The following is a 14,691-nucleotide window of genomic DNA, read 5'->3' as shown; positions in this document are numbered from 1 at the left end:
TGGGAGACTCGAGGAAAGGAGAATAGCTCCACAGAGGGCTAGAGAAGACAGATTCCTAGTAGAGATCTTCAGAAAAAGGCTGTTCTGACCCTGCTGCTGCCTGGGGTGTCCCTTCCCAAAACTAGAAAGGGGAATGAAGATGCTGATGTTACTGAGGGAGGGTGAGGTGATGAGAACAAGCTATAGTTCGATGTGTTTCTTTGATGAATGCAAATGGAGGAATGCATTTAGTTTGGTAACATTTCCACTGAGATTAGCAATCTCCTTTTGTTTTATTATTGTTATTGCACCCTTGGTTTCATTTTGAACTGCACGCATCTCTTGCTTGCAATATAATCTTACACGTTTGCTCGCTGGCTTGTGTGTCCCACTACCCTCTGCTGGAAGAAATGAGGATTTCTCAGCTGTGTCCTGCCCCGAAGCAGTCCCAGTCCTCCAGCAGAAGCAGGCTGTGAACTGGTTTGGGCGGACCCCGATTCTGCCCTCCTGTTGCTGGCATCCATCCTGCAGAGAAAGGACCTGGTGTATAAAACGTTGCTTGGTTTCCGAACAGCGCATGGCTGGGCGAGGTGCTACGCATGGCGTCCGCGACAGCAGGGTGCTGAATTGGGTGACGTGTCCTCTTCTGTTTTGTTACCTTGGCCATAGTTGTTAGGTCTGTTCCAGTTTATAATTAAAGGTGTTGCCAGAATAGACTAAATCACTGATGATTCTCCTCTGATGTCCTGTCGTGAGAGGTGGCTGGTACCAGCTAGTGGCTTGGGAAGGGGTAAAACGTCCCAAAGCAGGTGGCCATAGGGACATGTTCTTCCCAAATGCAAAGTTTGCTTTGTGGGTTGAAATATGAAGGTCTCTTGCATATTTCTTTTCTTAAATCTCAGCTAAAGCAATTTTGATTTTTTTTTTCCCTCCCGCTTAAAATCTTAACATATTAAGGGTGTCTTACAGCAGCTATGCAAATGTTCTTTGTCAGTGTAGTGAGAATAAGGTATATAAACGTCATGCTCCCAGTTCAGGTTTTCATAAAACCCCTTCGGGAGGATATTCCAGAGGGAAATTAAAGATGGGATTCTCAGAGAGGTTTTTGGTTTATTATTATATATTTGCTCCAGTACTTGATATGTGAGAATGTTTGCACCTTCTACACTATCTTCTATCTATTTGCAATAGAGGTACCTCTATCTCTTTGTTTTGTTCATCTCCTCTGTAAATATGAAATCCCTAATCTTTCTGGTTCATACAGGGAAACCTTTCAATAACTGCAGTAATTTTGCTGCATATGTGTCTAGAAATCTTCAAACAAGAGAGTTGAGGTTAGGACCGGCTTCCTCTCCCTGCATAAGCAAGCTATTGCATAGATAAAAGCACTTGCGTAGCAGCTCTGAAGCGTGTTATTCGGGCCATGGACAGGTATTGTTTCCAGATTTCAAAGGCAGTACATAATCCAGACAAGTCTGCAAGAACCTCTGGTCTTAATTAGCTGTAAATTTCCTGAACAGCTCTCTGGAGTCATGGAAGAAATTGAACTGCTATTACCAGCCTCCCAGGATTTTCCTTCCCCTCCTTTGTAGAAGGCTCTCTAGCTGCCCCAGCACTGCAAAGAGCAGCTGGCAGACTGGTCAGAGCCGGCGGGGTATGGGGGTGCATGCCCTACCCAAGCACCTGAATTGGGGCGGCAGGGTCAGACCTTGCCTGCAGCTGCCTGGCCCTTCCCGTCCGCCCAGCTCAGGCCACCAACACCCTGAGAGGGCCAGCGGGCACCTCGCTGCCGGTTCACGGGGCGAGTGGCGCACGTGGGAGCGAGGTAAGGTCCTGCAGTAAGATATTCCCTGCTAGCGTCTGCTACCCCAAGCAGCCCCTGCAGCTCTTTTCAACGCAGAGTTTTAACAAGGCAGCTTGCTCTCCGATGCAGACCCGTGACGGGCGTCCTGACACCCAGGCTGTCCGGGATTAAGCTCAGACACCGGGGCTGTCTCTGCTGATGTCCTCTGCTTTTCTTCTTTTTCCCCGCACCTTGGAAAGCACATTATGTTACCTGATTCTCTGCTAATCCGCTGAGGATGTGATCACAGAATTCAGAGCTCATATTCAACGTTTCGTAGGCATATTGGCTCATTGTTAATTTAAGTGGCACATACTTTAATCTGATAGATGCTGTCTTTTAGTTAAGTAATTTCTCCAGTAGCTGTAAAGGGATGGTATCTTATGAAATTTAATTTCTTTCTTCTGAAGCTTGTGTGGAAAAGGAATATCTAAAAAGTCAAATTAGCTGTTCAACAAGGGTAATAGAGACTGTATCTTTTCACTGATGTCACCATCCCCCTCCTTACCTCATAATATTTCCTTACCCGTTTGTCATCACAGCATACTTACAATGAGCTACCTTGCTTCCGCTACACCACTATCTCATTAATTCAAGCGCTGAATGCGTACTAGATGTGTTCTGCCAGTATGTGGTTGGGGAATACAGCGAGCAAAGTCTACAAATCCTTCTGTGCCTGTAGCTGGGATCACCTTAAGCGTGTCTGAATTAGGCTGCTGGTAATTTGAACTTATTTTAAAAAGCAACTCTGTAGGAGCAGCCCACCTCACCTTTCTGCATTGCTGGTGGATTCATGCATGTATTGGCAAGGACGAGGACAACAGGGAAAACACTGGAGAGCAGCCTTCAGTCGGGGAGGAGCTATCCTGTGCACTTTTTCCATCAGAGAGGCATGGGATCTGGCAAGTGCAATTCCATCTATCCAACAAAAACTTGGGTTACAGATTGCTGAGAGGTCTGGAAGGTCACAATTAAACTGTGTTCAGCATTACTCAAGGAAATAGGACTCTGGTGGACTCAAGATGAGGGACTGTCTCTTTTTAGTGCTGCTATAGTAGATATGGCATTAATTTAATAATTCTGATGTTTACAAATTAGAAGCACAAGTTTGCATTCCACATGGCGTCTTCAAAAATGCTGAGAAAAACTCGGCTTGTGTAGCATGTGTATCCCTTTCAGGCACCATGAAGTATCTTTTGACCTCCCTGGACACCGTGCTGGGCAGCTGGACTGTGATTATTGCTGGAAATGGTGCACACGGGAGCATGGACTGAGGGCAGTGCAGCCACATGCATTGAGAACTCGGCGGTGTTATGAGTTATTGGTTCATAAAGCATCTTTTGGAGGTAATTCTCCAATTTCCCATTTAGTAAGGTTTCTGCGGCTTGATAATTCCCTTATGTGAATTTTGGAACAGGCTGGAAGTCATTCAGCTGTTGCAGTACAGAGACGCTGGTGGCCAGCCATATGCAGACAGAACTGCAAAGGAATGTTGCTGGGCAGCAGTTCCTTATTTTTGTAACCAAATGGATTTAAAACTTTCACTGTGACAGGGCAACTCTCCTGCTGTGGTTATTTTGCAGTGACTCCTTACTGTCCTCCTCTTCTGTCGTGACCCAAAGACCACCCATACGCTCAGCTCTCTGTTAGCTGCTGGAAAAAGTGGGGGTTGGTTCCAGCAGCTCAGCGTGGTACTGACAAAAGGTTGGTGCATGTTTGAGAAGCCCTGGATTACAATCGTCCTTGCCTCTTCCAGCTTGTGCGGCATTTTAGGCTTTGCAAAGTCCAGGGCTGAGAAAGCAAGCCCAGGAGCTTCACGTAAGGGGGTCTGTCTCTGGGTCCGTGCGCTCGCCCTGTAACCCGCGCTCAGTCAGCTCTGACTTGCCTGTGCACTGGCAATTGGCTCCTTTCCCTGGGGCACCAGAGGGTTTGCTGCTGCTCAGGGTGACGCTGCCTGCAGCCCATTAGGTGCTTGAAGTGCCATGAAGACCCACTGTCTCACTTGGATGTGAGCATTATCCTTCTAATATAAAAACGTGATTGTGTACGCTGAAATCCAGCCTATATACCTAGAATCCATGCGCAATGGATGCCTTCAGTTGGAGGTGCAAATAAAAAGCTGGGCATTTTCAAGGGATGCTACGCTATTATAGCATATTCTTTTACAAGTACCTCAAACCAAAAACTCTGCCCTGGGCTTTCATATATGTCAGTCAGTAAGTGCTAACCGGCTCTGTGGAGGTCCTTAATTCACTGCAGGGCAACGCAAATTTCAAAGTGTAGAGAAGGATTTTGCTGGTTTGATCTGTATTTGCAAATGAGCCCAGCCCCTGCCTGCCCAAACCCTGCAGCTGTGAGCAGCTGAACGCAGCTCCCGGCAGTAACCTACGTCTTTGCCACTTTTAGGGGTGCTCTCCCAGGTTTCTGGGCTCCCAGCAGCTCCTGAGCCTGCAGAGAGCATCTCTGCAAAGCACGTGCGTTGAGTCCAGCGCAGCCCGGTCCTGTCTGCTCGCCGTGCACATGATGCCAAGCCACGTGGTGCGCGTAGCTCGTAGGAGTGCGTCCTGCCCGTTGGCTGCGGGGTCAGTCTGGGCCTGTGCAATAGGTCTGGGATGGCCGGGTGGCTTCTGAACGTCAGCGTGATGATGGATATGTTTGCCCCTGTGGCTGTCGCACTCGGAATCGGTTGTTGGTATTCTTACTCCTTCTCTATACTTCTCCCACATCAGTTCACATGACAATAGCGTCTTTTCTCAGTCCTGGAGACTTTGAAAAGGGAGGAAGGGAACATGCTCCAGGGCTTTCAAGCAGCGTTATGAAAAGGGTAGAGTGTATTTTACTTAGGGGGTGATGTATAGCCCAGATAAGACTTTTCACCAAGGACCCTTATATCTCAAGTTGACTTTTTAATTGATTTAGCTCCTCTGATCTGTACGTTGCCAGACATGAACCACTAGCCTTTGGACGGAATCCAGGGTGTAATGGAAAGTTCACTGAAACGCCATCAGCTCTTGTTAGACCTGAGTGAATTTCAGCCCAGCATATTCCTTGTGAATAATTAAACACTGTTAAGCAGGTGATGGATTTGAACCTCTGTCTCTAGTGTTCGGCTATATTTCAATTAGGAAGGGGCTCGTGAAATTCTTGGGGGTTTTGGTGGTGGGTTTTGGGGGATTTTTTGCCTCTCGTGGTGGATAGCTGCACCTGGACACCTAGGGTAGGTGTTCTGGTATCTCCCACTTATCACCAGCACGAGCTGCTCCATGTGGCACTCGGCTCTTACCAGTTTCTGGTTTTCAGTCATAAATTCTCCAGTATTTACTTCTCCTTTTCCCATTTTTATGTAACATTTGGAGTTGTTATCCTTTACTTTGATATCACTTTCTATCAGTACAACGGCTGTACTCACAGTGAGGGTGTAGTGCTATGGCAACAATGTATTATCTGCAATCTTGCCAATGAGTAAGATATGGTGCAGAAATTAGTTCATTTATCAAAATCTGATGTGGCAGAGCTGAGCAAAGGACCTGGCTATCCTGAACCTCCTGCTATTTTCACAAGACCTGACATTCTGTTTCACGTTGGTTATGACACTCGGATACGTTCTCTCCTGACTGTTTCCAGTGATGCCTTGTTAAAACTACAGATGTCTTAGCACCTTGGAAAATATTTTTAGATGTACAATAATCTCCAAGCTATCTTTGGTAGTGACAAAAAATGGAAAATGAGCACTTTTTTTCTTCTGTTACTATTCCAGAAAGGTACTTTTCTGTGTTTTCAGGGTAGGAGAGAGCATATAAATGGAAAAATCTTGCCCAGACTGGGACATGTGAGAAATGTGTTAGATTTCCACTGCTGAAGACTAAGAGAGCTCTCCCTTCTCTGCTCTGTGGTGCAGACTGGGCGGTGTACAGCCTTCAGGGTGCTGTCTTGCACCTTCCCTGTCCTACATACACGCTGGTGGAATGAGCTTTGAGGTACAATGTTTGCCTCTAATGCCAAATTCTTCTAAAATGTGGGTGTTCAGCATCAGTCGGCTGATGGCCCTTTCGTTTATGGTCCAGTTGGTACAGTGCTGGATTAGGAGGACTTTCACCCCTGCGTACCTGCCTCTGCTCTGATGTGTCATCTCAGCCGTCCAGGCTGTTGTGCCTTTCGGGGTAGGGCAACTCTCAGGCATCCCAGGACTCTGGGCCCAGCTCCCAGGGTTGCTGGATATCAGGGTAATGTTAGAAATGTTAAATTTTGGTCGGATCTGGTGATGATTAGAAATTGTTTACATGGATTTTACGGTACAAAAATTGGTACGTATTCTTCACAGTCAGGGCTTGGCTAGAAACTCTTGGAGAAGAATCAAACCAGGACAGGCTGCTGCAGACTTGTGGACACAGTTTGAAAGTTTTCAGTGAAATTAGTACCAGTGCTTAGTCAAATTATGTTTGCGTGCTGACCCCTCTTATCTAATTAGTCCCTACTTGACTGAGCTGCTTCTACTTGCATGCACTGAATCAGCTATTTCATATTGCTGTTTTACTCTAATGGTGGAAGAAATTGATTCAAGTTAAGAGGTGCTTTCTTTTCCGTGTTATAAACCCATGCCTTCTGATTTGTGCAGAAATAAATTGTTTTGTTGCGTATCAGCCATCTGTTTGAGACTGAGGGGAAGGATGTGTGGTAATGTCAGATCAAATATTAGGTGCAGCTGAGCAGCCAAATAGACAATCCCCAGGGTCTTCTTATTAGGTGTGGGTAAGTATCCAAAGTATGGGTGCCTGTCTGTACTCTCGAGGTTCCCATATCTTCTCTGTGCACTACACAAGCAGATTTCACTGTCCTTCTGTTAGAAGGAGAAGGGTTGTAGCCTCCTGCTCTGTGTTCTGCTCCTCATCTCTGGCCTCCAGGCACCCAGCACCTGGAGGGAGCCTGTGTGCACATGTGCTTGTTGTGCTCCAAGCAGAGTGTAGAATGAACCGCTGGCCTTGTTTACTAGGTAAATCACAGACACATCCTCACGCAACAGCCCGTCAGCCGGAGTGGTGTGCCTCACGCCTGCCCAGTTCAGGAGAGGGTGGTGGGTGCCCGGCGCTGGGCTCCAGGGAGGCGAACACCAGGGCTGCCAGCCTGGCCTAACAGATTGCAAAGTCAGAGGTGATCCCCTCTCTGTCCTGCGGTGGGGAAGATGGTCTGTCAGTAGTTCATGTCTCATTTGCAAAAGGCCTAACTGTGCCGGAGGGGAGAAGCAGGTGGCTTTCAGTCACTCTGCAAGCCAATGTCAGAGACAAGACTAAAACCCGGTTCTTGAAATCCCAGGCTCTGTCCTCTATGGCCTACTGCCTAAGCATGTATCAGGTTTTAATAAAAACCACCAAATCTTAATTTAGAGCAGGATTCAAGAAAACTGTCCTATTCAATTACTTAATTGTAGGTGAACTATAATCATAAGACACAGACGCGTCTTGCTACAAAGCACCAAGCAAAAAAGCAGAAAGGATTATTTGTTGTTTAATTTAGCAGAGGAAGGCAGCTGATGATGCATAAGTCTGACACCTAGCAAGTTGTGTGATCCTATTTGTTAATCTTTTTAACTTTCCATTTTATTAGGATAGGGTTTCAAGAGCAAATAGAATAAATGAGATTAAATCTGTCACCCTGAATTACTCTCCTCTGACTTATGAGCAGAATCACTCTATGTTGGAGAAGTATAATTACGAGGAAAATGCTCCCTGTGTAATTGTGTGCTTCGTTCAGAAGAATTTGAGATCCATAATTATCTCTAGTATGCCGCTGTGGCGTGGGCTGGCTCTTAATTTCTACAGTAAACAAAACCATTGAAGGTTTCTCTCCTGAGCAGTTCTTGATGTAGCATGGCCGGTACCAGCAAGAGTAGCAAAATTATCCTTCAGGTCTCCTGGTTCAAGAGAGGGATCCAAACTAACTTTTAACAGAGCGCCCATCATGCATTTATTTTCACATCTACCCTGAACTTAAACGTTTGATTGTGCAGTGAGGAATAATGGTCATGGGGAACAGAGAGTCTTCTGAGCTGTAGATATGCCAGGTGAAGCATGTCTAGCTGCTTATGCAAAAAGCAAGTCGTAGCACATCTGGTGCTGTGTTCCATCACTTAACTTTTTGGTGGTCCAAGGATATTGCCTTTGACCTCTGCAATGACCGTGATTCTGCAGGTGCTCCTGCAAGCACAAAGGGTGCAGCTTTCTTTGACAATAATGAAGCTCTAATAGAAAAGCTCTGGGTTAGGACTTGGTGCTTTCGCTCCTAGATGTCAGTGCACATCAGAAATCTTGGGGTTTAGTTTTTCTCTCAGAAAAATCTGGCGTTGCTCCTCCATTAGGGAACTATACACTGCTCTTGGCTCTGCTTAATTTATATGGCCCTATAAAATTTGTGGTAACCTTCATGCTACATAATTCCACTGTGACGTGAGTTGAAGACACAAAGACTGTAGCCTCTTGAAATTTGGGGTTCACCAAGCAAAGCAAGCTTTGAATCCATGTGTTGTTCATCTAGATTCATAACAGCTTCTGTTAGAAAAAGCAACTGCAAAGTTCAGCTAGATTTGTGCCGTAGATTGGTGTTATTGCTGCTGCTGGAAGCCGATCTCCTGGATAGAGAATATGCAGAAAGTAAAGAGAAGCACACCTCGGGTCCTGCTCAGACATTTCTGCAGCTTCCTTCTCGAGGCAGAGAGCGCAGAGGGTCAGAAGCCAGACTTTTGCATGATGGATTAGTGATAAAACAGCCTACCAGACGTGGATTAGAATTTCTATTACTTTGCCTAAAATTATGGGTGCATTAGGGGAGAGGGACAGGGAGGATGCATCATTTTTTGGGAATCCTAGTAGCAATTTTATTTTCTTTTTCAGACCTTTTGACAGTTATGAGCCAGTACTTGATCTCCACATCTGTTTTTATCGGTCAGTCTAGTTTACAAATGAGGCTCCTTTTGTCCCGTCTAATTTTATGTAATCTGTAATGCTGCATAAAGACTCTGGGAAGAAAAAATAGAAGGATTGTGAACAGACCTTCTGGCTAATATGTACAATGACTCACTCTATCCTTTATTTCAACTTCCGTGAAGTATTTTCAGATACACTATTTACCCATTAAATGAGCTGTTTAGTTTAGCTTATGGCTAAAGCTTTTCCTAGTATTTTGATGTATTTGTTGGGAACATGACAAAATAAATCACAAATGCGAACATTAACAAATGCTTACATTTATCGTCTGAGACAGTCTCTCTCATTATAATCTTGTTCTGAGTAACTAGTTATCTGTAAGAAAGAGTTTCCTGTCCCTTGATTTGCCAGCTTACTTGACTTCACTGCCAAGGAAATCTCTTCTCCATGATTGACACGCAATGGGTAACTTCATAATCTTTCTCTGTGTAGGCAATTGCTTCATGGGAAGAAATTAAGTCAGTCATGCCCACTGCTGAATCTAATTTTACTATAATTCGGAGGGAAGAGCCCTTCCCTCGGTAGAATTCATTCTATAACTGCTTATTTCAGGATTTCTTTTGCTTTCCTCCAAAGGATCTGGCAGAAACTGTTGTTAGTGACAGGCCTGCAGCTTGCTTGGCAAGGTCACTGTGGCACATTTCACGGCAAGCAAGAAACTTCTGCCTTGCCTTGGTTTTCAGTCACCAGCAGCTGCTTTGAGGAAAACTGAGCATGGCAGCCAGTCAGTATGACCTCGCTGCATGTTGAAATTCCACCTCTTGGGGAAGGTAAGGGTCTCGGGGTACCTCATGGAGTCAAGCTGTCTTCAGCTGGGTCTGTCGGAGCTAATTCATCTCCATCAGCTTTCTCTTCTACAAGACCTGCTCCTTTACCCAAGCTCCACAACCACCTGGACAAGATCCCAAATGCAAGAGAAACACAGAGAAATTCAGCTCTCGTCCACTGAGCTCTCAGCTCTTTCCTGTTCTCTTAATAGGTGCTAATTTCCTGGGCCTTTCCCTGCTTAAGACCAGTCCTGAGAGAAACCCCATGCTTCTGCTCCCCCTCTGTGGGTTGCGGGCTGTAGCAAAGCATCCTTACTCAAGTGAGAAGATGTATTGTTTCCTTCTCCCTGACTCAGCCTGGAGGTTTGGCCCCAGCCACAGGCATATCTTGCTCTCGGCTTTACAGTTCATTCACCCTGGGTAGGATTTGTCCATCTTTTTCTCGCTCCAGGCCAGGCCGATTGAAGCGTGCACAAGGAAAGGTCCTTTTAAAAGCAGTTTGCAGCAGTGCAATGTTAAAAGCCTGGCTGTGAAGAGGAGGGAAGCGCAAAACAATCTCTTCCTGCCTGCTCACAAAGAAATGGGAGGAGAAAACATGGTGCCCTTCTAATGCTGGCCACAAGAGCATGTTTAGCAGTGTCTCTTCAAGGTCAGTAACACCGTTCTCAGCTGCTCAAAACAGCGTATCGGTAGCAAAACCAGTGCAAATTAGATTTGGGAGAAGGCTGGTTGTTTGCTGTTGTTTTTTGTTTCTCTCCGCAGGCTTCAGCCTGGCAGAGAATCAGATTGAACCGTAGATGTAATTGAGGCAAAATGCAATCCAGAATATGCGGGCTGATGTATGATTTCTGCTGATGGTGGCAAGCTGTTGCTGCTGAATGGCTGGCTGCTCTGCAGCCTGGCAGGAGTCCCCACCCGCCAAGGCAGGTGGAAACCTAAGGAGCCACTCTAAGTTGCCTGTAGACAGGCTGTTTTCTGCCCTGGTCCTGCCCTCCTCGGCTGGTGGGAAGTGTTCTTCTTTCCAGCTAGAACAATTTTCTACAAGTAACAGGCATTTCTCCATCTTCTTTCCAAAGTCTCCTACTTTTTCTCCTTTACCCATTATCTTCAGTTCCTCTCAGTTACCTTCGCCGGGTAGGCAGCAAGGCTTTCCGGTGTTTCTGAAAAGTGCTCACGTGGCAGATGCCATCCACTTTCTCTTCGATATTGCATTCTTACATGCTGGTGACACCTGCAGAGCCCATCCTCGGTCTGACTAAACTTTCCCCCAAGGAGAGGTTTTGTAGTGTTGGTTCTGAGCGTTACTTGGAATTGAAAACCACCCAGGGAAGCATAGTGAGAAGTGAATGTGCTTCTCTTTGTACCTGCTGTGGAGATCAGTGGTTTAAGAATCCCATTCTGCTTTACACCAGTGAAAATTGAAAGTAATGCCAACTGCAACAAGGCTATATAGACGGTAAAGAGAAGTGCAACAATGGGATGAAGGTTTTAGAGAAGCAAAATGCCAGGTTGCAAATGAGGCAATAGGGTTGCAAAGCCCTACCAGCCATGTGAACAATTGGTGCTTTCTGTGCTGTGGAACAAAGCAGCTTTACAAAGGGTGTCTGCAGCGTACTTTAGATCACTGAAACTGGCTCTGTGGAAATTTCTGTTGTTAAATTGCAAATCCAGCCTTGCTGCATGGCTGGTGGGGAGGGGACGAGACAGCCTCTCTGTGTGATGATGGGGAATGGGAAGAAACTACGTGTTACAGCCGAAAGAGCCCTTACCTATAACTTTTCTTCTGCACAGGTGCCCCTGGTTGACAAAAGCCATCTCCCCGGCCATCCCACTGTACAATGGGCTCGTGTTCTTGTTTGTACTGGCAAACTTCAGCATGGCAACTTTCATGGACCCTGGAGTTTTCCCACGAGGTAACAGAGAATGGGACTGTTGCGGGGGGGATTTGAAATCCCAATCCAAAAGAGGTGTCAGGTATCCAAATACGCTGTTTGCTGACTAATCCCCTTTTTTTCTGGTATTCTTTCTTGTAGACTTTATTTATTTCACTCAGCTGGCAGTAGAGGTGGGATGGTAGTGAAATGCTGGACGCCCTCCATCTCTCTTCTGAGCTGGGAGGTGTCAGTGGTCCTCGCACTTGCTCAGGCCGGCAGTCGAGGGCACAGGGTTGCAGAGTATGGTTCTCCTTGAGTAGCTCTCCTGACTGATGTGATTGCGATTGCCGTCCCCTGTGTCATGCTGGCACATTGGATTTCAGTCACTCTCTTCACAAGAGGTGGCAGGGCATGGTGGAGGGGAGAGACTGAACTTTCTGAAACAGCAGAAAGCAGGTCAAAGCAGACCTTCCAAAAAGCCTTAAAACAAATGCAAAAGCATTGAACGCTAAAAAAGATAATGATTAAGGCTTGCCTTAGAGTGTCTAAAAATGTATACATTTAAAAAGATATCTCTGCTTAAATTAGTACTGATTCACAGCTGATTAAATAGGATAAAGATCGCTCAGCTTTTGTAATGGGAACCACAGTGCAGCTATCGCTTTTAACACATCCTAATGGGAGAATTGTCACCTCATTTTATCAGTCTTCCAATAATTATTCACATGCAGTTTGCAGCAGAGACTGCTCTAGGCAGTCTTGCTAAAGCAATGGATGTGCGCTCTCTGCAAGCTGTGCTTTCTCACCTCTATTCACTGAATTCAATATCTATTTTGAATTGCTACCTGACAAGAAGGTGGCACCTGTCCTGCTGGCTTCCCCGAATAGCAAGTGCCAGGTTTCTCCAGGTGGCAGGGTCTAATGAAGAGCATCTGTCTGCCATTCCTTTCAGCCGAAGCTTTTGAACCCCTGATTAAGTCTTGCCACACTCCAGTTAAGGAAATAATTGTGTGTAAAGGTGAACTAAGGCAAAGGCAAGATTCAGTCATTTGTGCAAGATGAAGTGATGCAGTGTTTAGGTGCTTAAAGGTACAAATAGGTGCTAGTGAGATTTTCAAAAGAGCTTAAGCACTTAGAGCTTTTAATGAGTTTCCTGGACTTTTTAGTTCCTCCATCTCAGCAGAGATCGCAGCGGTTAAATATGCTTTGGCTGTGAGGTTATCAAAAGCATCCATGCTCTTTGCCTTCAGCAGGAGGAGAGCTGGAATAAAGTTGTTCAGACCGGAGCCTGCAGCCGGCCGCTCACCGTGCCCTATGAGTGATCAGTACTGAGTGTATTGTAAATTCATACCTTCCTTTGCACCTCTCTAACTTCCTTCTGCAAACAAGTTCTTTATTTTGGACTTGCATTTAAAGGCAAAACACACAGGGAGATCGAATAGAAACTTGGAAACTTTCTCATCACCTTTACTCCCTTCCCATCTCCCTTAAAACAAGGAAGTGAGGAGCAATGTGGGAAGAGGAGGAGATTCCTGCAGCTCGCCTTTCTTCTGTCTCTTCATTTGTGGCCTTGGCCTTATATCCCTATGCTGTGCATGTGCTTGGTCTGGAAGAGGCTGGGAGCAAGGGGAGTGGGGAAAGGACGAGAAAAGGGATGGAAGTCATCCTGGAAGAAAGTGATGGAGTAGGAGTTTAGATGTGTGAAGGAAGCAAACTGATAAGGAAAAGGAAAGATGAAAAAGACCATAAATACCAGTGCTGGGAGGAAAGAGGAGCAGATGTTATTTCAGATCACAAGTGTGCATGTGAAAAAAAGCTATCACCACCCCACGCCACCCACAGAGCTGCCAGTGCAAGGAGTTCAAAAATTGTAGGAGTGATTTAAAATTAATATACAATAGAGATCTATTTGCTTTCTGTTATTGAAATTAGGTTTAGTCTTCTTGGTTTTCAAGCTTCTTAGGACATTTCTGACAGTTACAAATTTACTTCAAAACCAAAACAAAAAATAAGCAATACAAAAGCTTAGATTCTAAAGAAATCACATGATTCCTCTAAGGAAACCACCAAAAATCACAAGATATGTTATAAAAACATGAGACTTGGCTGCCCTGTGTCAGTGGATCAGAGTATGAGAGTCTGTGCAGTAAGGTACATTCCTCTGCCAATGGGTTCTTCTGCTCAGATCACTGAAAGCCGGAAATAAATACATTTCTAGCTATATCATATGAGCTTACAGTTTCTCTGGCAGATAAAACTTGGGCTAAGGGGGGAAGTAGATTCAGCTCACTCTAGTATTGTTGAAGAGGGCCTGAATCAAACTCCCGGATCCATTACTCATTTCTGAATATTTTTTTAATTTGTTGGCTCTCTGAATGTTTCTGGTATGAATCAGGATTGGCTCTGTGTGAGTGAGTTGCCAGTAATACACCAAAACGAATGAGAAAGAAAGGAAGTATTAAGTCACTGAAATTGGGGCTACCCTGAAAAATCTGATTTACAGTCTGGGTTGAGACTGGCAATGTTCATTGCTGGCTAATTATAGATACCAACTACAAACTGGCTTCCAGTATTTTTGATGTGAATGTATTTTATACAAACTCTTCAAGTGTGTGTCCATTCTGCAAGACTAATGTGTTTATATGCATGTAGGTATAGACAATGTACAGGCTTTTTGTCTGCATAGTCAGTTTTTTTACAAGAGCTTAAACGGTTCAACCATTCTAGTGTCTTGTTTTCATATGCCCACATGTATTATACAGCATGGGCTAGTTTATAATAGTATTGAAGAACCTACAGATTGTGTTTCTAGAAGTGTCTAAGGGAGTCTAGCTCTCACTAAGAGTCCCACTGACTAGTTATGAAGGAAAATTATAGAGAATGGGTAAATACTGTAGCTGAGCCAGATCCCAAGCTCATCTAAGTGAAGGGAGAAGCTCCCTCTGAAGTCAGTGGAAATTGGATCATGATAACACATCTAGAGAAGATTTAATATAGAACTAAATGACAGTGATTGATGCCCCGCTGGGACAATATTATCAAATTCCACCTAATTTGGAGCCAGTCAACCAATGCCAGCTGCACTATAATGTTTAACCAGGTGTTAAATAGATGTGAACTTCTTAGATTTTCTCTGTCAAAAGGAAACAAATGAAGATCACAGGAATCTAGAATAAAAGATGAACTTTCATGAACGTCATTCTCGCTTTTTTCCTTTTCTTCCCTATATATGTTTGTCCATTATAGACTGG

General features: G+C 45.0%; 1 protein-coding gene across 3 annotated transcripts in view; it reads left to right on the top strand.

The window, feature by feature from the left end:
- ZDHHC8 (zDHHC palmitoyltransferase 8) overlaps positions 1 to 14,691 on the top strand; it is a 111,421-nt gene that overhangs the window by 77,599 nt on the left and 19,131 nt on the right. For all 3 annotated transcript variants that reach the window (XM_075718843.1, XM_075718842.1, XM_075718841.1), the window contains exon 2: positions 11,358 to 11,479. In XM_075718843.1, coding sequence (XP_075574958.1) covers positions 11,358 to 11,479 — 122 coding nt within the window. The remainder of the gene's footprint in view (positions 1 to 11,357; positions 11,480 to 14,691) is intronic.

The sequence above is a fragment of the Pelecanus crispus genome, chromosome 11 (genome assembly GCF_030463565.1).
Source record: "Pelecanus crispus isolate bPelCri1 chromosome 11, bPelCri1.pri, whole genome shotgun sequence".
Classification (NCBI taxonomy): domain Eukaryota; kingdom Metazoa; phylum Chordata; class Aves; order Pelecaniformes; family Pelecanidae; genus Pelecanus; species Pelecanus crispus.
Note: the sequence above shows the minus strand (reverse complement) of the source record. Positions and strands in the feature narration are given on the sequence as shown.